This window comes from Lutjanus erythropterus, chromosome 13 (genome assembly GCF_056507025.1).
Source record: "Lutjanus erythropterus isolate fLutEry1 chromosome 13, fLutEry1.hap2, whole genome shotgun sequence".
Lineage (NCBI taxonomy): Eukaryota > Metazoa > Chordata > Actinopteri > Lutjaniformes > Lutjanidae > Lutjanus > Lutjanus erythropterus.
In genome coordinates this window covers 25,967,105-25,992,753 of record NC_139329.1, presented here as the reverse complement: position 1 = coordinate 25,992,753, position 25,649 = coordinate 25,967,105, and the positions used below count along the sequence as shown (strand labels likewise).

The window sequence follows — 25,649 nt, the reverse complement described above, 5'->3', positions numbered from 1 at the left end:
AAACTTTTAAGTTCTAGACAATTGTTCATGCATTGTAGGAACTACTGAAAATCAATTAATCGTTTCATTCATTTTTTAAGCAAAATTGTCAAACATTTGCTGGTTTAGTCTTCTTAAATGTGAGAATTTGTTGCTTTTGGCTGTCATTTATGATAGTGGTTGGACAAAAGAAGCAATTTGAACGTGCAACTTTGGGCTCTGGGAATTTCTAACAAGCTTTTTACACTTTTTTACATTTTAAAGACTAAACAATTGATTAATTAATTGTAAAAATAATCAACAGAGCAAATGATAATAAAAAATATCTTTAGTTGCAGCCCCGAATGTTAATGTGACTCAATAAGGTAGACAACAGCATGAAATGATTACTCCTGCCTGCAGTTGGTTATACAAGGTGCAGGTGATTATTTCTCCATTTTGAGCAAGACCTGATAAATCTGTTAGGACCAAAACATGTTGTTTGACCCCTCCACCTGCCACCTTTTGTGCATTATGTACCTAATCACTTTCAAGTTCCCACAAAGTACAGAGCAGACAACATGGTATTGTGTCAATTTGATCACATTTATTTAGGATAATGCAGCAGGTAAAGTCAAGTATAACAAAACTAAGAATAAAACTGACAATGCAGTAAATGTGGGGCTTTAAGGGACTGATTTTCATTGACGTGTTTGACTGTTACTAATTCTCATGATTAAACTATATCTTAACCATAATGCATACACAGGCCTTGACCCAGGACCACACACACACACACACACACACACACACACACACACAGTCTCTTATCTGCTCACTGGTGCAACAAAGGACTTTTACAGAGGTCGTGCCAACTACTTAACTGCTGTCAACACACATGAAGATCATTTTTTTGTTCAAGTCTAAACCTACATAAGATGCTGAATAATAGTGTGTATGGAGGCTACTGAGTATAATAAGATAGTAAACATAGGCCATGATGAAGTCATAGTTTAAATAACCTTCCCAACAATATACTGAGAAACTAAGGTCCAGGCTCACCAACACTTCTTAAAAATTAATGGAAAAATTATTTATGAGCATGCCTTAACTTTGATACATAAACATAAACTGAATGCATGATCTCTAAGTTACCGTGTTGTTTCTTTTACTCAACTAAAGACATTTAGAAAGTTTTCCAACATTGCTACACTGGTTTGATTATCCTGAAACTGAAGTGATATGGTCCAGTAGTGCTCAGCGAGCTCCAGTGAACCAAAGAAACACATGACAGTGTTTTTCCCCCAGCTGGAAGTCAAACTGAGGGTCAAGCAAAAAACAAAAATGAGCCAAGACCGAAGTAATGCAATAAAGCTGCAAAATGAACAGATCTCCAGTTGTTCTGAACATTTAACACATTTTACACCTCTGCAGGGAAGATAAATTCTATTAAATACATGTTATTTTCCTGGGCATTGCATCAGGTTTTCAGTCACTCCAAAATTTAATAAGACATTTAATCTAGGTCAAAAACAAAAAAAAAAGCTAAGCATGCACCACAAACAAAATTAGAAAACTTTCAAAACGTGCTTTATTTATATTCATATTTTGTACATTTCAGATATGTCAAAAACTTGAAACATCTACTTTAATACAATGCTAAAACAATGCACAACCAGATGACTGAAATCATACTTTATAGACAAGATGAACAAATTTTGAACCATGGTTTTAAAAGAAATCTAAAAGTATACTGTAATGCATTAGCATTTTCGCTCATTGCTTAACAGAACAGTAGCACCAGTATACATACTGACAGGCATAGCCAATGTATACTTACACTTGCAAGGAATTTTTCTGTTTTTTTTTTATATAGTTTGTCTGACAGACTGCAAAATATGCATAAAGTTGAGGTTTAGCTAAGTGCAAAATTTCTCCACTTTGTCCTTTGGTATGTGCATAATCAAGGTGGAATAGAACGTACCAGATCAGCTTTAATCCAGATGTACAGAACAAGCTTTGCAACCAATGGCACATGTCATTTCACCACATGACTTGTCAAAAAAAAAGAAAAAAAATATCTTATGGATTGGAAAATGCAGATATTTCAAGAAAAAAAACTGGCTTGCGAAAACAACCTTGTTTCTCAGTTTAGGCTTCATCAAAGGGAATGGTTAAGCTTTACTTCCCCTTAGCTTTGCTCCTTGGTCGAGTTCCACTGAGGGCAGGACGGTGCAACAGGAAAAGCATCTGGCTGGTTTGATCTCCACCATAGGCAAGGTATGAGAGGAGGGGTTTTTATGGTAAGCAAGGTGCAAGTACAAAAAGCCAAAACCACAGTGCGTGTGGGGTCAGACTGTGCTTTCACAAATTATTCAGTTCCATTAGAGTCTGGTCCAGCATCTGGTGCATATCGAGGTTCTCTTCTTTAGCATGTGACAGTTTCTCTGTTAGAACATCAAATGAAGAGGTTTTAATTTCACACAAGCGAGCATTAAGGGAGTCAGTTGGTTAGCTTGCATTAATAATCAAGCTGGCTACATCATCCAGGTCAGTTATTAAATGTGAGGGCTTTTGAATCAGACCTGCGCTTCACTGACAGAAAACAAGAGAAGCACACTGAGTAAACAAACTCATATTATGATATGCAAGCAACCATGCAAACAGGTTACAGTCTAGAACAAAGTTCTTTTTGATACACAGCAATAAACACAACAGCAATGCACACTGTAAAGAAAAAAAAAAGTTGGGAAAACTCACAATTTCAAGGCAAGTGCCCTCACAGATTTCTGAGTTTTGAGTTAAACTCTTAAGTTTTGAAATAAACAAAACAAAGTTTTGCAAACCTATAGTATTTTTGCTGAGATGATTTACTTTTCTCCTTTAGATAAACTTGAATCCTTTGTCTTTTATGAACACAACAGTGAGCTGTGAACCTCATTATCTTGGTGCTTGAAAATTAAATGGTTGTTACTGACAACCTTAAATTATCAACCATTATTCACTTTCACTGCTGTAAGTGAACAATACTTGCGGGGGGTTCTAAAACTCAAAAATTCAAGTTTATTTAAAAAAAAAGAGTAAATTTAATGAGCAAAAACATTCTCAAAACTTTGGAGTTTGTGAAACTCAAATTATCAATGACTTGAAATTTTGAGTTTTCTCAACGTTTTCATTTTTGCAGTGCATAAAAAGGTATTATTGGATGTTATAATGCAAGGTTGCAAGACTTGAAAATGATAGATCTGTATAATCCCTGATTTTCACTATATTTGAATCACATTTCCACAAACAGCAAAACAAATGTCAAGCAGTGCAGACATCGTACTGTGTGTGTACGATGCAACGGAAGGGCTTTGGATCTTAACACTGGAACGGATTGTCATACACACATTGAAAACAAAACCAGCAGACAAAAACATTCACACAATTTAGTCCTCATTCAAGGCCACACGTAGTTCATTAGTGAGAAGGCGGTTTTTCTCAAGTTGCTGGTAGAGACGATCTTTGCAGTCAGAAAGCAAGTTGAAAAACAGAGAGGACAGGAAATCAGAGGAAAATAGGGAAAAGAGGAGGTGCAATGCCTGCTGACACCTACCTTCTCACTCCGGCAATATCTGACTAGTCTTTATATAATGTGATCAAACAATGTTTTCATGTTCTTGCTTTTTGAGTGTCTGGCACTCCAGTCTTTAGATTTTTGTCTGCAACAGGTAAAGCAAGGCAGGACAGTGTGTAGAGTGAAAACAGATGATGAACAGAGTTAACCCAGAAAGGTTAAAAGGAACAATGGCAGCAACCCTTCAGAGAATGTTGTTTTTATTATTATTTTAGGAAAAAATATAGGCAAAAAATACAGGAATGCATCTCCATGAGAGTTTCTCTGGATGTTCAGTCAATGTTGATGGTAAACGTAGTCAATTGAAGCAATAAATTCCTCAGCCTATACTATTACTTTGTAGGCCATAACATAGTTTTAGGTGACAAAAATGCACATCTAACATGCTCTCTGGCTACCCAAAGGCAGTAGTCTCGCCTCAAAAGTTGTCGACAGTACCTGGTACTTTTTTAATCTCGCCTTAGTTGAGCTTCTTAGCGAGCTGAGCCGATACAGAAAGGTGGAGAGAAAACACTGCAGACCGCTGATTGGTCAGAGGATCATCACTTACACGACTCGGACCAACCAGGGTCTCCTAATCATCTCTGATGTAGGATTTCCATAACTCTCTGAAGCATTTTCCGAAACAAAGTTTGTTTCCTTGCTGTGACAAACAGTCATCCCTGTTCTTGTGTTTGTGTCACGTTGAAAATGATGTCATGGCAGTTTCACATGGTGTTGCTATGACAGTCAGCTAAGATTCCCGCTTATGTAAAGGAGGTACAATCTGCTGCGGAAAACAAAACTGAGAGAGATAAGTGGCACCAAGTAGAGCTGAGTGTACTATGCAGTAGAAACAGTGTCACAGGGACTTGTTTCAGTGGAACATATTAAGGTGGGGAGGCGAGCCCTGGCTTTAAAATAGCTAAAAGATGGCTATAAAAGAAAAGTTAATTAGCTACTAGCTTGTGTAAATTGGTAGTTAGTGTCTAGGTTAGGGTAATTTGCTATTTTCAGTGTGTGTGTTACTAGCTTGGAGGTTGTTGGTGTTTCCCGTAGTGGCAGGGATTTTGAAAACGATAACATGAACATTGGGTAGGAGAATGAGAATAGAAATCCAGGCTGAAATAACATAGTTCTAATCCTAGTCCTAGAAACTCATCACCTCCAATGTCATAGGATGCAGAAAGAACAACAGATATTGCACCTGTCTGTCAATATAGCAGACACTTACAATATTATATATATTATTATTGCAATATAATATTGAAAAGCGCCAAAATTTCCCTTTAACCTTAAAACAAAATCTTTAAAAATAGATAGTGTGGCAAAAAAAATAAAAATAAAACAATGAATACTGTATCACTGCTCTATCATAATTTTTTCTATCAGTTGCATCTCATCAACTGTTCAACATCAGAACTTAAGAGCTTCAGTTTGGTCTGACATTTTTATGAGTTTAAGGATGTGGCTCAACTTTTGTTCTGCAGTCTCATTTGAATTATGAAGTCTCACAATCTCTCACTTCTGCTTATCTCTCTGTGTCTGAATGTATGGGAATGACTCTAATAAAAACACTCAGAATGTGTGATTGTATATTTATTCAAGTATATGACAGGATACTGTGTATCATACAAAGCCCATGTGTCGTAATCACTGATAGCAGTTTCATCCAATTTTTCCAGCAACCAGATGAGGCTCAACAAATCTAACATACTGTTCTGTATTCTACAACTACACCTCAAAACTCTACTTTACCACAATCTTCCTGCGAAACAAACCAACACTAATTCCCTCCAATTTTCACATCTTTCCGGTCAGCTCCTCCTGTCACAGTACTAAATGTTGAAAAGTGCTTGCATGCATCAGTCTCAAACGCTACGAGAGAAGACAACTTGGCTCAGCTTTCAGTCAAGTACCTGCAGATGTTCTAGGTTTCCGTGCTCATAGCACTACCGGGATATTTCTAATATCTCAGCTTCACAGAACAAAAATTGAAGAAAATAAAAGAACAATGAAATCTCTAAAACTACACCAGTAAAGCAGGGTAAAGCTCAACTAATGGTTTGTGGAGATGAAGAAACAAAATCAAAAAAACATAACTTAAAATCAAGGCTTCCTGGTTTTATTAGAGCCACTTGAAAATAAATAGAAATTAAAAAGAAAAAGAAAGGACAGAGTGAAGAGATACAGCATACATAGAAGGAAGGGTGTTTATTTTTTACACAATGCAGAAAGATTCTAGGATTCTGTACAAGAGATGGGATGCATTTAACGTTGACGTGAGGATGAAAACATGAGGAAACGAAAGCAAAGACAGAGAGGGAAGGGAAAATGGAGAGAAGGCTGGAGAGAGCAGACAGATGCTGCTCAGCCGGCAGGAGACGTCTTTGATGAGGTGTAAAAAATTTATCTGTGTAAGAGAGAAGAGGTATAGTGAACCAAGGGGTCGGTGTCGGACCTATGGAAATTTTTAGATGCGCACCACAATACACCAGAGTCACACGAGTCACGGCACAACACGACAAAAACCACATCACAGTGGAAATGCATTGTGATGTAGTGCACGCTGACAAACACAAACCGGTGGTCGGACCAGTTTCTCCCTCCGATTACAACAAGACCTTTCTGAGAAAAACGCAAGATCCAGACAGATGGCGGCGCACCGCGTCATTCTCCCTTCCTAAGTCCCACCCCTTTTTGCCCTGTGCTCCAACAGCAGTTGAGCAAGATCGGTACCCAGGAACCTGGAACTTTGTCTTTTCCTGTTTCCTGTGCTGATATCTGCTGTTCGTGTCTAGAAAGGGAACCTGAGACTTGTGAGATCTGCAAAACTCCCACCCTAATGTGCTGTGAATGGCTCTACTACTGTACTATGATTGTCCAGTACCTGTTGCCTTGATAACACCTCATTTTGATTGCCAGAAAGCCTTTCTAACATTGTGAAAGGCTTTATTTTAGCCATAAACCATGACCTTTTCCCAAATCTAGTGTCACTTATATGACACTACTGGGCTCAATCAAATGCATCTGCATGAGAGTTTCTCGAATCTTAGGTTCCCTGGCCTTGCATATAGCATATGTAAGTATAGAAAACAGGAGAAAGTTGACTGAGGTTCCACAGCAAAAAGAGGAGGGACTTAGGAAAGGTCCATTTAGTAAAACGGGCGGCTCAACCACAGAGTTAACAGTTAATCTTCAATGGGGGATCTCATAAACACACCGGAGGGGGGGGCCTCTCTTCTTGACAGAAGTAGACCATGTTAGTAGAAAAGGAAAGATGAAACACTCTGAACCGTGAGTTACAGTGAGTGAATAAGATTAATTGAAATGCTTTTGTGATACAGTCAACAAAATTTCAATAGACAGCCTGCATGCCTGTCTTAGGATGTCAAAATATCTTGCAAAAAAAAAATCCCCACTGATTACTTTTCACAAAAAAAGTAATACAATTCACAGTTGAATCAGTTAAAAAAATGTAAACTCATGCTGACTTGTTTTCATGCATAACATAACTTCAGCCTTGTTTAATATTCTCAATGATACTGATAAGTACCATTATTATGAGAAAGTGGGCTTCATTTACAGACACAGGATACCAAAATGTCTGTTTGAAGACATTTAACTTCAAGACTACATAAAAATATAGCTGCATAACTGCTTTAAACGTCAGACCAGCCATAAGAGTTGGATGCACTTGTTATGATAGATACAAGGAAAAATAACGGAGACGACGGAGGTGAGGCAGTCGGTGTGCAGGAAAGAGAGGTGCAGGGGAGAAACAAGCAGGCACCACGAGTTGAAAATTACATGGAAGTCATGTCGTTGAGGGCGTGGTCCAGCTCCTCGCTGATGGCCTTGTACTTCAGTTTCTGGGCATACAACTCATCTATTGGTGGGTGGTGCAGTGAGGTGCAGTGAAAGGGAGCAAAGGTGAAGGAGGCATGACAAGGAGGTGAAGGGTGAAGCGTCCAGACAAGAAGAGGTGACAGAAAAATTGAAAACAGAAGAGGAAAACAGAGTTACACCAGAAAATGATGGAATGTGCAACAAAAGTCTGAAGAAATGGACCGTGTCTTTCTTGTCCATATGGCTCTCAGCCCTCAACCCTCACTGCGACTCCTTGAACACTAAGTCAACATTAAGGCTTGACATCACTGATAAACATCTCACCTTGAAACGCAAAAATAGATCAACTACACTTAATGGAAAATAATAAGGGTTGCCACAACAGAAGTATGATACTGACAGAAAAAGAATCAAGAGGGAAGCAGAAATAGAGTTCAAAAGTGAAGCAAAGAATGGCCTGAAGAGATTTTTTTAAAGAGCACTGAGCACTTTGCACAATATCATAATAACCAGAGTAACATTCTGGGACAAAAATCATACCTTCCAGGTCATCAATGGTCTTCTCAAGCTTGGCTACTGATCTCTCAGCGAACTCAGCACGAGTCTCAGCCTGTGTCACAGAGACAGATTTTTGAGTTAGTCCGTGTAATGCAGCACCTGTGACTTGTATAAATTATCATGGACTCAGCCTGCAGCTCCAGATATGGCCTCGTGAAACTTTACCTCCTTCAGCTTGTCGGTGAGGACCTTGATCTCCTCCTCGTACTTGTCCTCCTTCTGTGAGTACTGTGGGACGAAAACAAGACAGGTGTCAAACATGTGGGCCTGGAATCAAACTCTGAATGTCCTAGTACATTTAAAGGAGAAACATGTAAGACCCTAGCATGCTAAAATGAGTACCGCAGTCCAATTAGTGAATTGGACCCATAAACGATCTAAGAAATATTATGAAATAAAACTGAAGTGAAGAGATTCAACTCCCCCGGTTCTTCTGCTCCCCGTCTACCCAGTCTGAGGGGTTTGACAGCATGCAGTCGGCCAGAAGGTGGCACTTACCTTCTCAGCCTGGGCCTCCAGTGACTTCAGGTTGTTGGTCACAGTTTTCAACTCTTCCTCAAGCTCAGAGCATTTGCTGAGGTTTTAGACAAAAGGATAAAGTTGCAAAGGAGGAGAAGAAGAGGGGGATGGATGAAAAGGAGGGAAGCCAGGGTGGACAGAACCGGAGGTGGACACAAAACAGGTAGAAGACATGGAAGAAAGAGGGGGAGAGGAAACAAAATAAATAAGAACTACAGGAATATAAACGAGGAGGGAACCCCAAGCACCTTATAAGTGCCTTAACAAAGCAAGGATGTGAGAATAGCAACCTGACTCACAAAGATTAGTGGGTTATAATGAAATCAATAATTTGGTAAATAATATTTTAAACGTGAGGTGTTATTCTTGCACAGTCTCTGCCGTGTTGGAGGCGTGAAAGAGTCTAATATACCCAGAATAAAAGAGCATAAAAGAGGAAAAGAACAAGCACAGCGAGCCATGCAGAGACTCAGCAGCATGAATGACAGTGAGAAGAGCCACTCATCAAAGATGTAAGAGTGTTAGTTTTTGTTTGTAGTACCTGTGTGACTGTGGAGTTTAGTGATTTCATGCTTTGCTCCAAAACCCTGAGCTCATCCTCCATTCTTCGAGCTCCTCTGTTAGTGGGTGTGGCGTACACCATAACCATTCAAACCACAGAGAGCATGCAAATGATGAGCAGAGACAGTAAGAACACAGCACACACTGTTCAAATGATGTCGACACTTTGTGTATTAGTGCTCAAAGCTCCAACTGTTTGACTGTGAGTGTACGTGCAAGTGTAAGTGCATCGTAAAGATTGAAAGATCGTACCTTTCTGACAGCTCAGCGCGCTCCTCTGTACGCTCCAGATCACCCTCAATGATGACGAGCTTACGGGCCACCTTTAGGTGCAGCACAACAAAGTGTTACAACACAACATATACTTGATGGCTGGGGCACAATTATAATGTGGTTTAAAGTGAAAATGTACCAGTCTACTGTTGCATCATTTAAACTATAACGAAGTATTACATGCAAATACGTTAATCTATAAGGTAACTAGTAACTAAAGCTTTCAAATATTTGCAGTGTAAAAAAGGAGGAGTAAAAAAACTTTAATTTTCCCCTCTAAAAATCTGTATGCACTATCGCCATCCATTATCTATTTACACTCCAGCGTCCACTTCTAGGTGCCCACAAGAGTTATACATGCATTGTATATTTTTAGCAATAAATGCTTAAATCTGCTTACAACTACATTACAGCGTGTTATAAACCATTCACTATATTCTTATATACTATCCATAAATGCTAGAGAATTATAGTGTGCAGTATAGTATTCAGTATATCGGTAAAAATGCTTCCTAATTGGTCTTTTAAATATAGAAAAGTTACCTGTAATTATTGTAATATTTTTAAATAAACAATTACATCTTGGAATTTCACCTATTACAGCTAACTGTAACTAGTTTGTCACAGAATGACTGATTGTAGTAAATGAGCGGCTGCATGTTTGGTGTTGCACAATAGTTTTGGGGCAGCTGCCAGGGGCTGGAACACTCGCCTCCTCATATTTGCGGTCAGCCTCCTCAGCGATGTGTTTGGCCTCTTTCAGCTGGATCTCCTGCAGCTCCATCTTCTCCTCGTCCTTCATGGCCCTGTTCTCAATGACCTTCATGCCTCTGTGTGCAGAAACAAACAGTTGTGTGACGTTAGAGGATCAGGAGCCGAGACCCGTCGGCCGGTAAATCTTTGATACATCCCTCTAAAGTGAAAGGCTTATATTTTTCTGACGTTAAACAGGGAGGCAATACAGAATTTGGGATGTTAGGGGAATGACTGCACTATCTGACATGGCTCATGTGACAGTGAGCTGTTTGACATCCAGCTCTGCAAGACAGAGGCTCTGCTTGTACCCCACACAAAGGGGTGCAAACACAGCCCTGCCACCTGGTCTCCGCAGCGACAGAGTGAAAGGCCTGAGTCCACGCCGCTCATGAGAACCCACCTCTCGCTCTCATCAGCAGCCTTCTCAGCCTCCTCCAGCTTGGTCAGGGCAGTAGCCAGACGCTCCTGAGCACGATCCAACTCCTCCTCAACCAGCTGGATACGTCTGTTAAGGGAAGCGACATCTCCCTCAGCCTAGGGAGAGAAGAGGAGCTCGTCAGGACACCGTCTTTAACATACAACCTGGAAACCACACAAGTGCATACATACACGTCTGCCCAAAGAATGTAAGAGTTTTTATTGTTTTATGCCTGGTGGGTGAATGTAATCTCAGTTGTTCATAAGTGTTTCTGTGCGCCCGCCACCTGTTGGGAGAAGCCCTCCCACGAGGCTTCCCTGTGCTCCTCATTGACTATGTATAACGATAACAATGTCCCAGGCTGACAGGAGGTTGAATACCCTGCCTCATTACGAGGCCCCACAGAGAATATTAACAAGGCTCAAGTAAAAGGCCCTGAGACTATTTCACCGTAACTGGCTGCTCACATGCTACAAACACAGAGGAGACTCCCTGGATAGTTCACAACTGCCTCAGACATTTAAGTGTCATTTAACTGGTCATATTTACAGCATATTGGTCTATGTTAATAGCTCTGAATGAGCAGAGCTGAACAATTTTGAAAAAAACAACATTTCTTTGTGATTATTTTGACTGATATTGCAATTGTGATATTTAAGGGAATATCAATGTTTACTTTGTTATTCTCATTTTAATTGAAAAACACATTAGAATGATTATGGTGTGATTTTTGCAGTAATCCAGCACCTCTTAAACATACTGCATGCTCTTACATAATTGGTATTTCCTTTGTTTAGTTCATCTGATTGTTTGTTTGCACTTTTTTTACACTTTCATACAGCTGTGGTCATGGATACAGACCCTCTCTATATGTCCCTAGACTCATATTTGAGTCTTTCATTTGCCAAAAAAGACACAAAATGCACAATGAACAGAAAATATGAAATGGGTTTTTTAATCTTTTTTGAACTTTTGTGTTCACTGCCAAAGTGCACCCTTATTACACTTGTTTTAAATTATGAGAGCTCTGGATTTTTCTTTTTGCGAAATTTAAAGATAAATTTGTCAGCATTTTTTTTCATTTTCTCTAGATATTGCAATAATATTGTCATCATGAATTCATTTGGTTATGATAATATTGTCTATGTATACTTTATCTGCCCCCTTTCAAACAAACCACAACTAAATTGGTGATTTAAATAAACGATTATTCAAACTTGTAGCTACTTCTGCTTTTTAAAAAAAGTTCAGGAGATATGAGACTTGGAAACACACCGTGAAAACAGACCACCAAAAGTGTGACAGAGTCCTGTTTCCCCTGCAGTTCAAACGCAAGATAAGTGTTCGCTACTGGACCAAAGTGCATCTGAAGTTGTGAAGCATGACAAGGAAGTTACTCATAATCTATGAATTGAAGAAATGTTTTCAGCTCTTATTTAAAACACCTCATGACTGATTAACGCTGAGATTGAGACAGACTCGGGCTGCTGTTTAAGCCCCTGCAGAAACACTTATTTCCCGTCTAGATGACAGCCGCTGTGTTCACCTCGCACGGAGGGAAATCGCTCTTTGTAGCTGTGAAAACCTGTTGTCCTTATATGGGCAAGTCAAAGAGCATAAGCTCACACACAGCACACTGGTACCTTAAAATGTTGCCACACTTTAGTTGTAACTTCCTGGTTGCTGAAAATGATTTAATTAAATGTTGCTGCCAGTAGAACTGAAAAGACACAAACTTCCTGGAAGGCAGGTTGAATGGCACCAGCGCATCAAAGGAGATGCGAATGAAACAAAGGCAGATGAGACAACACATTAAAACAATGTGCACACGGTTGTTCAAGCTTTGTCTTGGGCATCAGCGGCCTAACGTTACCAATTATACGCGCTAAGCCAGGAGCAGCAGGCTATCAAACCCTCAGTGGACTTAAGTACCACTGTGGTGCCACAGTGAGTCCGTCTGGCTGCACGGAGCCGTGCAGAGCTCAGCCTGCAGCACTGCGGTGCATCATGAGAGAAATCCCGCTATCTCACTGCGGGTGCATCAATTCAAGCTGCTTCACAACACAGGGAAGGTTACAGCAGAGAGGAGCATGTGTAATTTTGATAAGCAGCTCCTGTCTGTAAACATATGCTTACTTGTTCCCTGGCTTTCCTCTCCGCAAGCAACTCCTTCTGTAATCTCTCGACTCTCTCCTCTGCATCGTCTGCCTGTTCTTGCAAGAATTTGATCTTTCGTTTGACGGCCTCCAGCGACGTAGCTCCGGCCATTGTTTACTCTACAACTATATATCTTTCAAATAAAAGGACGAGTATACTACGAGCTGCAGCACAATTTCCGAGAAATTGAAGAGCAGCGAGATGACGTCCTGAAAGCTGCGTGAAGACAGGCTGGAAACGCACTCTGCATTAATGCCTGCTGCTCCAGGAAGTGCCGCTCATTTCAAAATAGACAGAAAAATAAAGTATTCTGCCGGGATTTCGCTGTAAAAAAATCTGCTGCATTGTCTCGTTAATAATAAAGCGTGGAACTGAACTGATGCAATGTAACAATGCATTTTTAATGACAATAATATACACAGTCCACACACTATAATAATATTAATTGTGACGAGCTAACAGTGCCACAGCACCCTCTGCCGGCCAATCATGAGCAGTACACATGCGAGTGAAATACTTTGAGCCATTCAATACGTCTTCATTGAACGCAGTAATTATAGGCTGCGTTTTAGACTGTGCAAATATCGCAGAAAATCCTTCCAAGAATATGAAAGAGAAAACAAGACCATAAAACGCTAAGTAGAGGTTAAATTCGTCTGGACAGCATGAAGCCATATTTAAACTTTCGTACAGGAATATTAAGATAAAAGAAAAACTATATCTGCATCTAGACCTATAAGGAATAAAATACAACATCAAGAGTGACAGGCTAAAACTGACTAGATTATATGTTCACACTTTGGCCGAACTCTCCAGCGCAATCCAATTAAAGGATTATTACAACAGTTTTCCTGGAGGCATCTGATAAGCCACACTACAAATTGATTCCCCTGATTGACTCTCGTGAACAAAGGTCATCCTAAATCGGTCACTGACGATGACCTTGTCATGAAAAAAGGTTCATGAGGACCTTAAGTGTTTTTTTTATCCCCAGCAGGTCGCGACCTTTAAATGCCAAAATCTAAATTTTTTACATAGTTTCCCTGCCATGCATTCATCCAAAAGTTGGGAAAGGGTGCAACAAAATATTTTAAAAAGGAACATTATTTAATTTGTCTCTTGTAATGTCAGTTTATCCGTTTATTTATTTAAATCAGTGTGCTTCCTGAGACAGTTTGATGGGAAACATTTTTTTTCCTGTGGTAAGCAAAGAGCGCAGCCCGCAGATGTGAGCTCTATCTTGACCATATAAAGCAGTGGGCTATATTTAACCAGGCGTTGCTCTCTGCGCTCTATGGGAAGACTGCACATTACGCTACTCTGAAAAAAGACTTCCTCAGCCAAGGACCTACAAGACTGAGCCCATGTAGGCCAAAAGCACAACATTATTACATAATACAAGCCATTAATTAGTCTATGGATTGATTTAATTGAAAATAAATGTGGTTATCAGTTAATTAAACAGTCAATCTGACGTTCTTTGGGCAGATTGTAAGTGATTGTGCATGTGACAAATCATGAAGCGACAGTTCAACGATAATTTGATCAAAAAAATTGAACTTTGAAGATCAATTTTCCAGGATGGGTGGGTGCAAAACCCGCCCATTCAACTAGAAAATCAACACAGAGTGGAAACTTTCTTTGTCTGTAGTGTTGAACTGTCGCTCCCCACACTCAAAGTGATGAGAGGATGAAGATGTGAGGAAGCGTGGTGGTGGTGGTGGTGCAGGAATGGTGCCACTGAGTCCCTTCTTTTACTTACATCTGTAGCTTTCTTCTCAGCCAGCTCAAGTTTCTCCTGGGCATCTTTAAGAGCCTCAGAGTACTTGTCCAACTCATCCTCAGTTCCCTTCAGCTTCTTCTGCAGAGCTACCAAATCGTCCTCAAGCTGAGGCGAGTGATCAGTGCGCGGACAGTTTCAGAGGTGATCAGCAGGGGAGGCGCGTGAAAGAGAGCGCGCACAGAGACAGAGACACACGGGACAGACAGGAGAGGACAGGACAGGACAGGGGAAGGAAAGAGAAAGAAGGGAGAAAAGTTAGGAGAGCTCATGCACGTCAGGTTGAGATACCTTGGTGGCGACCTCCTCAGCGGTCAGCAGCTTTTCCTCAGCAGTTTGGAACTCCTCAAACACTTTATCTCTTTCGTCTTCAGTTACACGCATTTTCTTTTCCAACTCTCTTATTTCGTCCTCTAACTATACATGCATATAAAAGACATTATACAGTTAAACAAAACATGAAATAAACATGCATTTATTCAGCTTATAATGAATATTTTTCTCTAATTTAAAAACGTATAGCATCATTTTCTAGGCTATATTTACATCACCAAACAGTTGAGAGGAGGATGTAACATCCAAAAAAAAAAAAAAAAATCAAGAGTTAATTTAATCCTTATTTGGGATTATCCATGAAAGTAATTAATCCGCATTTAGGAGGAGGTCCATTTAAAGGGCAGCAGCTTTATAAAGCTACCGGTATTCCTGCTTTTTTTTTTTTTTCTATGGGATTTTCCACAAAAGAGAAAAATCAGCCGACCTGTTTGCTTCTGTCCTCTGCTGCTTTCTTGTCTGACTCAGCCTGTTCAGCTCTGTCCAAGGCATTCTCCTTGTCGAGCTTGAGCATCTGCATCTTCTTCTTGATGGCATCCATGGCTGCTTGTTTTCTGTTTCGGCTGCACTAACAAAAACGTCCAAATGAAAACCAAGGGCGAGGAGAGAGGGGCTTAGGGCGTCTGTGCCTAACTGAACGCTAAGCTGGAGTGCAGGCTCTGCCTTACTGTGCCCTGTCAAATATGTACTTTCAAGGGGAGGGTGACTGGATTCCTTTGGACATCCAATACTTTTTTGGAGGAGGCGTGTGCGGGTCCCCGGGCGTTCTTTAAGGATCTGCTCGGCGATTCGTCGCTCCCAAACATTTGACTTTTGATACGCCTTTATATGGGGTGTGATGGACAAGCAGGCAGCTCCTAAGGAAGGGCTTCCTAATGGGAATGTAACAGAAGCCATTTAATGTACAGAGAAGATGAGCAGATCATTAAATCTCTGAATGACACTTGTGTACAGTTTGTTTTACCACTGCGACAACATATTTAAAGTTATGCAACATTTCCTGTAAAATAATGTATAGACTCATATGAACACAGTTTTCACTTTTAATCATTTATGAGTGACTACACTGTAAATGAATAAGTTGAGAAAACACCTATCTGATGTTGAAAAAATCCAATTTTCTTCTCTAGATAAAAGTAAATCTTTGATTTTTAGACCCCCTCAAAAACATTTAATTTTCAGGCAGTGAAATAAAGACAAATTGTGTTCAACAACTCACTGTGGAAAAGTTTTGACATGCTTATTTTTCAAGTTTCTAAAACTTGAGGATTCGAGTTAATTCAAAGAAGCAAATTATCTCAACTAAAGATTATATGTAAGTTTAGGCAAAACTTTTTTTTTAGTTGGGTTCAAAACCCAGTAATTTACTGCAGTAGATTGCCTTGAAAGTTTTCTCAACTTTTTTTTTTTTACAGTGTAGAAGTGTGTAGTGGTGTTTGTGTCTTTAGAGACCCCGTCCTTTCCCAGTTTTTCATAATTTTTCCCATTATTTTGCTGTGCTTGTGACACTTTACCAACCCAATACGTCAGTATTTGATGTCCTGGTATCATTCGGGCACATTTACAAACAGCTTGGAAAATCCTACTGATTCTACCTTTAAATTTTGGTCCATTTTCAATCAATTTTCATGGAAACAATCTTTTCTGATCTCACAGTGGCAGTGTTCTTCTATTTGTCTGGCCCTGTGACAGGCTTGAACCACAGGCAGCTGCAATAACAGTTTGACCAGGCTTTTGTCAGCTTGCAGCCGCTGCTGTGTATGTCTGTATGTGTGTGGGTGGGTGTGTTTTGGTGGGTAGGTGAGTGTAAGTTCCTCTGGGAAAAGTTTTAGTGGCTCAAGGCAATGTGGGCTGTCTGAGAAGAGATGCTTTCGGTAAGCCAAGCAAGCCCTAGAGGCATTGTTCACAGTCTAGGGGGCTCAAGACAGGGAAGTGTTTACCTGATAATGTATCGGATATCCTCCCTGTAAACTGTTGATGTGTGATTTGACTGTGGTGGCAGCACCAGCCAGCCAGCCAGCCAACAGGATGGGTTTTATACCTCAATTACAGCAGCTCAGCAGCTGATTGACTTGTCATTTGAGAAATGATAACTGTTTTACAAACTGTTAAAGAAGAATATGAAGTATTATGTACAGAGCACTGTAAAAAATAAACCTTGTTTTAACTTTAAAAAGTTAGTGCCCAGGCTGCCTTAAATTTTAAGTTGAATGAGTTTGAAAAGACAAGTTCTGTGATGATTCAAAATGATTCATAAATGCATGCTGGGAAGTCTGCTAATATGCTGATAGTGTTTCTTTAGAAATTTAATGCCTTCATTGAATCTGTTGATTCCACTGTATGATTTTTTACAGTGTACATTTATTAGTAGCTTTAAATCAGAAGGGGTCAGAATGCATCATTATATTCTCAATATTCTAATATACTATCATATTATAATGCATTATTTTCAAGTGAATTATTTGATTGATAATTTGAGATTTTTAAACTGTTAACCTATAAATGCATTGAGCGAATGAGAGGTTAAAAGACACAACTGCAGCGACTGAGGACACACCAAGTGTCTTCAAGTCCCCACAAAGATTCTCCAGGATATTTTTAGGGGCGCCTTCTCTTTCATGCACCTGCCTTCGTCTGTAATATGGATCCAAGACGCTGTGCCAAGAGTCCAAGGTCTAATGCCATTAGATATGTCCCCTAAAATAAGCCTTGTCCTGCTCAGGCTGCTTTGGTCTGTTTTATACATTATTGTTGCTACGCCTGGCAGACTGGTCCCTGCCTGTAAATTCAAACAGGCTGGTCAGTCTTCAGACTTCACTAAATCAGTGCTAAAATATGACCAAGGCAACACCAGAGAATGATGATGATATGAGGAATGGTGTTTACAATGTGCCCATCATATTGCTTTGCTATAATTGAGGGTATTGTCCTGGTAATTTAGGCAACAGCTTGTCTTAGACTTTGATTGACAGGCACAGGAATAGAAAGATATTTTGATAATCTCGGGATAGCCCACGTTCTAATAGGCTGGCATTTGTATAACTGTGATTGGCATTTAAAAATATTGGTCAGGCCCTATTTCTGCCTGCTTTTCTCTTGCTCTGGATCAGAATAAGTCTTAGGTAATATATGTGGTTTACGGATCACATGTCTGGAAAAGTTCTCTTTTTCTTTTTCTCAGCAGGCATAAGAGTAAAAAAAGATTTCACCTCTATAAATATAGAAAACTTGGAGGTTGCTGCTGCACAGAAATGATATTGCCTTTACGGAATTAAGTCATTTGCTTTATATGCATATGCTTTGGTAAACGCACAGTTTACATATAAAATATGCTGGATTATAGTTGTAGTTTTGATACTCAGTGCATGTATTATCTGTATATTTTTATCTATATTCAATATTGTCAGGTATACTTGTCTTCATTACATCCTTAGCACTGACAGCAGAGCGCTGGTTGAGTCTTGATTTGGAATATGATCTTAATTATCTTCAGCAGCGTTTTCACTTAATAGACTCAGGGGAGGTTTGTGATGGCACACTGGATTTGCTGTGGCATGTGGGGAATGAAAATAAGCTCCATTATGATGTTTTCCTTTAACGTATTGGCGCAGTAAAAATAGCCCAGGGCCCAAAGCCCTCAATTTGATTAAAGCAGTCACAAATCTCTTCTTCTGTCCAGATGTAACTGAAAGCTACTGCATTCTGACTGACCATCCTGTTGGAAGGACATAAAGCATAAGTTAAGTTTGATTTTATTTCTCTGTAGTATATGCATCATGGGCAAAGTAATAACAAAGTCTTTCAATATTTGAGGTAGTTTTTGGGGCTGTGGTGGCGTTCTGAAGACACCACAGCTCCAGAAAGAGTTTCTTTTTCGTGGACGCTGAAGTGAAAAAAAATCTCCATGCAGACATATAATTTTGTGCTCTTTGGAAAAAATTCTGCTTCTCAAGGCCTCTAAAGCCTCCCACCAGAACAGCAGATGAAAGTCTATGTCTTTGCATTTACATGTTGTACCAATTGAATTGGCATTGGAGCATAAAAACTCATTATATTTGAACTTACTCATAGGGAAAAATATGAATTGTGAGCAAAAATGTTTTAGACTTTGCTCTTGCTACACTATCTTCTGTCCCAAATCTTTCCCAACAAGACTTTATTGTCTTTAAAAGTCTGCATTGAAAACAGAGATTGCAAACAGCTGAAAGGATGTAGTGAGGCTTTACTGTGTGAGGAAAAATAAAACGCACTTGTCATCAGACAACTGGGCCCCATTTTCTGGACAGATCTGAAATACTCTGACATGCTGGAATCCCGATCATCCTCTGGATCCTGATTCACTCATCTACATGAGGCGACAGCTGAGTGAGACAGGTGCGGCAATGGCCAGAATTCATATTTGCTATCATTATATTTACTTTCCTCCCCGCTCAGATTTTTATGGCTGCCTCAGTTATCACCAAGGTTGTAAAAAATTACAGGATACAGAACCACATCAAAACATGAGACAACTCTGTGGCCAAAAAAGTGTTTGTAGTGATAAAATGAGTAAATAGAGATGTAAAAGGGGCAGAAAAGTTGGTGGATAAGCTGTCAAATAACCAAAATTCACATGGATATAGAGATAAAAGAGCCCAAGAACTCTCAGACTTTTAACTCGTGGTCTTGAGGTGGTAGTGCAGCTCATCCTTTTGCCAATTTAAGTGACCGCAGCCTTTCCAAGTGCCTTAATACTAATACTCTAACACTGTATTAGTTAATCCGTTAGGCCTACGGTGACAATCCACCATGTATATGGAATGTCCGGTTCTACTCCGTCGCGGCTGAAGGAGGAGCTGAGCTTTACTTGGCTGTTGTGTCTGAATTCATGTTTGCATAAGATGACCCCTGGGAGGGACATTTAAGGCTCTCTCACTGGCTATATGTTCCTGCATTAGAGAAAGTATGTCTCTGCGTCTGTTGAGACTCTGTCACAAAGCCTGCCTGAAGTTTTTCTAAAAAGAAAATATGTTAAACTGCTTGTTCTTTACCAGAAATGATTACAACTGACACAGAACAGCAGGGGAACATGTTGAGTGCACACTGAGCCACTGAGTGAAACTCAGAAGAGCAGGGTTGGCATGCTCCTTGTCAAATACCATCTGAAGATTTCTGCAGACATCATCCAGATATATATAGAGAGAACTCCTTGGCTCCTTCAGATGGTTCCCCGGGGATTAGATAGCTCCATGCAGGGGCATAATCATTTAGCATAGCAAAAAACGGAGAGGCGGTACTGGCAAGGGTGCAACCCAAGCTGTAACCCAAGCCTGGTCGATGGCCTACTGCCGCTGGGTTTATTCACTGTAATGTTCCACTGACATATACTGGTAGTCGTAAGACTGAAACTGGTATATTAGTGAGCACAGGTGGACACTTAACCGCAACCACGGAGACTGCCACAGTATTTTAGTTGATGGATAGTTGCAATAAGGCTGTGACACTTTGACTCACACAGTTTTGTGTGGTGATAAATCTGTCATTAAGGATGTAAATCATACAGAAGCGTCCCTTGGTCAGTTGTAATTCTGTTAAAACACCCCGACTAGTTAACAGAGACTGTGAGCTCAATGTGAGCTGCTACAAATTCACAATTTTCAGTATGTTTAATAATTTGAGGAGTCACATTCCTGTGGTATGAAGGTCAAATATTTCAGGTGCAGGTGTTCCATTGGAGATGGGTAGCATTCCTCTTCTGCCAAGTTTGTGCTGAGTACAAGTAGCTGCTGTTAAATGAAAGGATCTGTCATCTCTCAGACTGTAAAGACCTGTAATAAATCTCTCACAGGCCAGGAATGGGGCACAAACTTTTAGGATATGTTTGTTTTTTCTTTAAAAGTTCTGCTGAGGCTGCTCTTAGGGGAAACTGTGATAAATATGCTATTTGATATTTGAAAGAAGTTTTATAAACTACACTTGCAAAAAATGTGGGACATTGTGTAAAATGCTTATAAAAACATGGTTTTTACAAAAGGTTTTGACCTATATTCAAGTGTTTAGGAACTGAGAAAGTAACTGTTGAAGTTTTGAAAGTTAAATTCTTTCCCATTCTTGCTTGATATGTGAGTACAGGGACCTGAAAGTCCAGGGTCTCTGCTGTTGTGTTTTACGTTTACAAATGCATCATACATTTTCAATGGGAGACAGATTTGGACTGTAGGCAGGACAGTCTAGCACCCAAACTCTTTAACTACAAAACCATGCTGCTGTAACACATGCAGAAACTGGCTTTGTCTTACTGAAATACAAAGGGACATCCCAGAAGAAGATCTAGATGGCAGCATATGTTGCTTCAAAACTTTCAGCATTAATGGTGCCTTTGCAGATGTGCCAGTTACCCATGATGCCATGTGCACTAACATACCCCCATACCATGATTGAGTGTATATTTGCAAAAAATAAACAAAAAGTTTATCAGTTTGCACGTTAATATCTTGCCTTTGTACTGTATTAAATTGAATACAAGGAAAAGATTATTTGCAAATCACTGCATTCTGTTTTTATTCACGTTTTACACAATGTCCCAACTTTTTTGGAATAGGAGTTTGTACATATTTTGTACAGGTACATTAATCAAAGTTGAGATTTAGATGTAATGGACAGATTTTTCAGTTGAGCTACGGAGTGAAAATACCACGAGTGAAGGCTTCCAGTACTGCAAACACAAATGTGGGATAATGGAAGAATATTTGTGGCCTCGGCAGGGCTCCTCCCAGACTGTTTGTTTGTGTTCCCCCTCTACAGATGGGGACGCACAGAGAGGCAAAGAATGTCAGCCATATCTGATGCTGCTCAGTCAGCTTTGACTAAAAGAGGGGAGGAGAGAAAAAAGCATTCAGGGGGAACTGTCACGATTCATTTCAAACGCATGCGGGATGCCGCGCTGCAATTCTTCTGTAGAATTAAATTCGCAAAAAGGCCAGACGTGTCATAGCACGAACACTGGAACAAAGACGTCAATCTGTCTGACATTCTGCAATACAAATCTGTCTTCAATTTAGGAGAACAACACTTTTAGCACTTTCTTTGTGTTTATTTGTACACAGAAAAGGGCAAATCAAGAGGGGAGTGGGGAGTAAATGATTGTTTACAGGCAGCTTGAACTTCTCCCAGTTACAGATAAGAGATTCCTTCCAAACCATCAGAGCTGTGTCCTGCTCAGAAATTCTTCCCTCAGGGATGAAAAGGCTGCTGAAAGATCTCCCTAAAATTGTCACTTGTTGATATCTTCACCCTCTTCCAGCATAATAATTGCTGGTTTCTCTAAATGCTTTTGTATCTCAGTCCCCAGCTGGCCAGCATCTTGTTGATAGCTCTCTTTAAATATTTGCCGTCAATCTTTTGCCCCTCATGTCACAGGGCTAGAAGTTTCCGTGTTTGCACACGGAGGGAGAATCTTTCATATATGTGTCCATATATGGGCTCTCTGGTGTAAGCGAGGTAGAGGAGACAGAGGAGAGGGCTAAGTTGCGGGGGCTTTTTGTGAGGTCCAAAGACGTACTTAATATTTCTTTCCATTCCACAGGGCTATAAAACTTCTTGGTATGCACTTCCAGCTCAGCCACTGTTCTCCCTGTTACAGTCCTGCCTGTCAGAGCCCTCTGGCACAGAGTAATCAAACAATGGCAAGAGGAGGAGGAGGATGCTGGACTTCTATGGTAGTATGTTACTGTCCTCTTTCTTTATTTTTGTGACTACAAACAAACTTCCCTTAATTATCCTCTCTTTAAAACAAATCCAGTCTCACTTTATTTACAGTACACTAATGAGATGTAACAAGCCATACTTTGTACCAAATTAGAGGACAACTAGAAATAATATGTTCTTTCCTAGACATTATTAGACCCTTTAGTAGACCCTTATTAAAGGGTATGTAGGACCACATTAAACCAGAGCTGTACCGTAAACTAAAATGTATTATTTCCCACTGTTAGACCCCAATTGCCCCCTAATAAAGTCTAATAAGGGTTGTGGAAACTAATACTCTTTAGTTTCCACGTGAGTTCTGTTACAATTTGTCTAATTAGCTGTAGGTGTATTTGTTTACTGAGCATATTATTTGTACTTTTTGTCAAATTTAATACAAAGTTTGACCCGAAATCCATCTAAGCCTTCCCTGAGGGAGAATAATAATCATGAAAACCTTTACAGTTTCCATTTTTGGTAAACAAAAAGTCCAGTCTCCTAAAGTTGAAAGAGAAAGTGAGGCTTTATATCTAATTATAAGTATGTTAACTTCAAGCCACAGAATGACCATAGCTTGGCTGAAGAAAAGCCATAATGAGGAGCGTGTGTGAGAATCTACAGTGATGAGACATTCCAGTGTGGTTTTGAGTGGCTGTTTGAAAGCTCGCAGGCTGTGCTCACTGTGACTGGGTCACAGTGGTCTCCGCACAGTGAGGAATGCCACAGGAACCCACAGCTCTGCGGCACCTGCATTCTTATACCAAAGCCTGTCTGCAGCCCCTCGTTTGATCAGATGCCGTGACTGTTTTCCAGTCAGGCTCAGACTCACAGCTAGGGAGCTAGATAAAACAGTTGTGCAAAGTCAGTCATAAAACAACTGTCTGAGTGCACAGACGTGAAAATAAATAGACATCCTCCTGGTGTGGTCTGGTTAGTTATTGCCCAGAGGCCTTGGATGTCTGAGATAACAATATACAGAACAATTAAAGGGTAATTATGCTCCAAGGCTGTCTAAGGAATACATCACTCCCATCATAAGAATGGGACAGACCAGAGGTGGAAGAAGTATCCAAGCCTTTTAGTTACGTAAATGTGCCAAAACATTCCTGCATTTAAAGGTTGAACATGCAAGATGTACAGGGATTTATTGGCAAAATATTGGAGAAATTTGATATAATATTGATTAGAATGTTTTCAGACTAACTTATAATGAGCTGTTCAGATCTACAGAGGGCATGGGTCCTCGTCAGTGGAGGCTGCCATGTTGCACATCTGTATTTCTACATAAGAACCAAACACTGGTTCTAGGAAGGTTTTAGTGGCATCTAGCTGTGAGCTTGCAGATTGCAAACACCTTTTCTCACCCTCCCCTTCCTAGAGTGTAGTAGAATCTATGGTGGCTGCAAAACAGTGTTTGATTTGTCCATTCTGAGCTACTGTAGAAACATGGCAGTGTCTTTGGAAGTGGACCCATGACTTCTACAGGTAATGAAAAACAATGATTCTAACTTTTAGGTGATTACACACTGATGAATCTGCCACATTCTGCAGTGACAATTATATCATGACCCCTCACATTTATCTTGTGACCTTAAGTTGGGGGCTTGACCCCTTGGTTGGAAATCAGTAGATCAAATTACCCAACTCTTTATAGGCCTAAGATTGTTACAACTAGCTCCACCTCAACCAGCTATAACAGCAAAGTTCTTTGTAAATCTTACATACTGGACCATTTAATAAAAATATAACCGATGACATGTGTACAGGACTTCTAGCTCCAGCTCATTTGTTGTCTTTGTCCCTGGTAAGCCTTTGAAGGAATAAAACACAAGAACACTCCAACACAGACATAGAGATTAGCAATAAAACGGACATAGACAGACAACCACTACAAACAGTGTTTGAGACAACAATTGCTAAAAAAGGATAAGTAAGAACAATGACAAAATACGACAATTAAGAACAACAAAAGGAAAAGAGAGCGTGTATGCTGCAAAACCCATGTCTCTCAGTATTAATGGATTTGTCTTTGTTGGAGCCAGAGTTTTAAAATTAATATTGAAAATTTTAAAATCATTCAATGCTTTTATTTCATAGGACAGGGTATTACAGATCTGTGGATCTTTAGCTGGAAATGAAGACTAATAAAGAATGATCCGGCAAGGCTCAGAAGTTAAAGAGGTTTGCACTGTATTTAATAAGTGTATAATTTTGGTTTTGTAATTTGGTTTTTAATGTAAAATCAGTGTAACAGTTGTCTAATAAATATTGCTGAAATGTTGCTAGTGGAGTATAAAGTGGCAAAAGACTGAAAATGGGGAGAACCTCAAAACTGTCCTTAAATAAAATATTTTAGTAAATGTGCATAGTTCCACCATTGGGAAAGGCAGAAGAAAGGTTTTGATCACTAAGGTATCAACCTGCACCTAAAAAAAAATCATACTTGAATTCAGTGGAATCTTAATTTAATGTACATATATAAGTTGTATTTCTTGAAGTTACACTCAAAATGTCTAGTATTTCCTTTTAGAACATTTAAGAACTTAGAAGGATGAGTTTTTCTGACTTGAAGTCTTTTGACTTGAAATGATGAGTTGAATGAAGTTCAATCACTCCCTTAAAATAAGAAACATTTCTAAAGACACACAATCAGCATATCAGCAGAGAGTTAAAACTCTCCTGAGTCCCTTCATTTTGGAAACTGACTGTGTCTATAATTCAATTTAAGATAAATCATGGTTGTGTGTCTTCAAAATAACAAAAACACTGGGAAACCACGATGAAGGTTGGCACTGATTCAGTCGCTACGCTACTTAAAATGTAATAAATTTCTTTGTTCTTCTTTGTGTAAAATGATAAAATGTAAAAGGAAAATCAAATTTGTCTGTAATGTTCATTGGTATCATTGACTCTTTCAAGTTAAAACAAATCGTTTATTTTTACAGTGTGAGTCTCTGTCTGCAAAGCAGAAGACGGGCAATGAGCAGTCATTGTCCATGTAAGACATAATGGTATGAATAAATATAAAGTCTCACTGATTAATCATTTTGGCTTTCCCCACACCAAATTCTCTCATGAAAATTGGCATGAGTGTTGAGAAAAATCTGCTGAGCACTCAGTGGAGTGTTTATTCAGCTTTAATTCAGGGCGGGGAGGCCGCAGGA

At 39.7% G+C, this 25,649-nt stretch overlaps 1 protein-coding gene across 6 annotated transcripts; it reads right to left on the bottom strand.

The window, feature by feature from the left end:
- Positions 1-1,531: 1,531 nt before the first annotated feature.
- Positions 1,532-15,433, bottom strand: tpm1 (tropomyosin 1 (alpha)). 6 transcript variants are annotated; one of them, XM_084733866.1, is made up of 10 exons: positions 15,188-15,430; positions 14,719-14,844; positions 10,473-10,606; positions 10,029-10,146; positions 9,296-9,366; positions 8,462-8,537; positions 8,129-8,191; positions 7,946-8,015; positions 7,367-7,445; positions 5,756-5,969 (listed from the first exon to the last, which is right to left on the bottom strand). In XM_084733866.1, the coding sequence occupies exons 1-10, from the start codon at positions 15,299-15,301 to the stop codon at positions 5,966-5,968; spliced, it is 855 nt and encodes a 284-aa protein (XP_084589992.1). In that variant the 5' UTR covers positions 15,302-15,430; the 3' UTR covers positions 5,756-5,965. The 6 variants fall into 6 exon arrangements, with proteins under 6 accessions (XP_084589996.1, XP_084589994.1, XP_084589992.1 ...); XM_084733864.1 differs by lacking the exon at positions 14,719-14,844 and adding an exon at positions 14,410-14,535 and having other exon boundaries at positions 15,188-15,427; XM_084733870.1 differs by lacking the exons at positions 5,756-5,969; positions 7,367-7,445 and adding an exon at positions 1,532-2,405 and having other exon boundaries at positions 15,188-15,433.
- Between the last annotated feature and the right edge of the window lie 10,216 nt (positions 15,434-25,649).

What these genes read in the sequence shown, in the direction of transcription:
- tpm1 (XM_084733870.1), bottom strand. Translation starts at nt 15,301, where the DNA reads ATGGATGCCATCAAGAAGAAGATGCAGATGCTCAAGCTCGACAAGGAG. An exon ending in GCTGCTGATGAGAGCGAGAG is followed by an intron (nt 10,147 to 10,472) that starts GTGGGTTCTCAT and finishes TTCTGCACACAG; the next exon opens with AGGCATGAAGGTCATTGAGA. An exon ending in CTGACCGCAAATATGAGGAG is followed by an intron (nt 9,367 to 10,028) that starts GCGAGTGTTCCA and finishes CTGCACCTAAAG; the next exon opens with GTGGCCCGTAAGCTCGTCAT.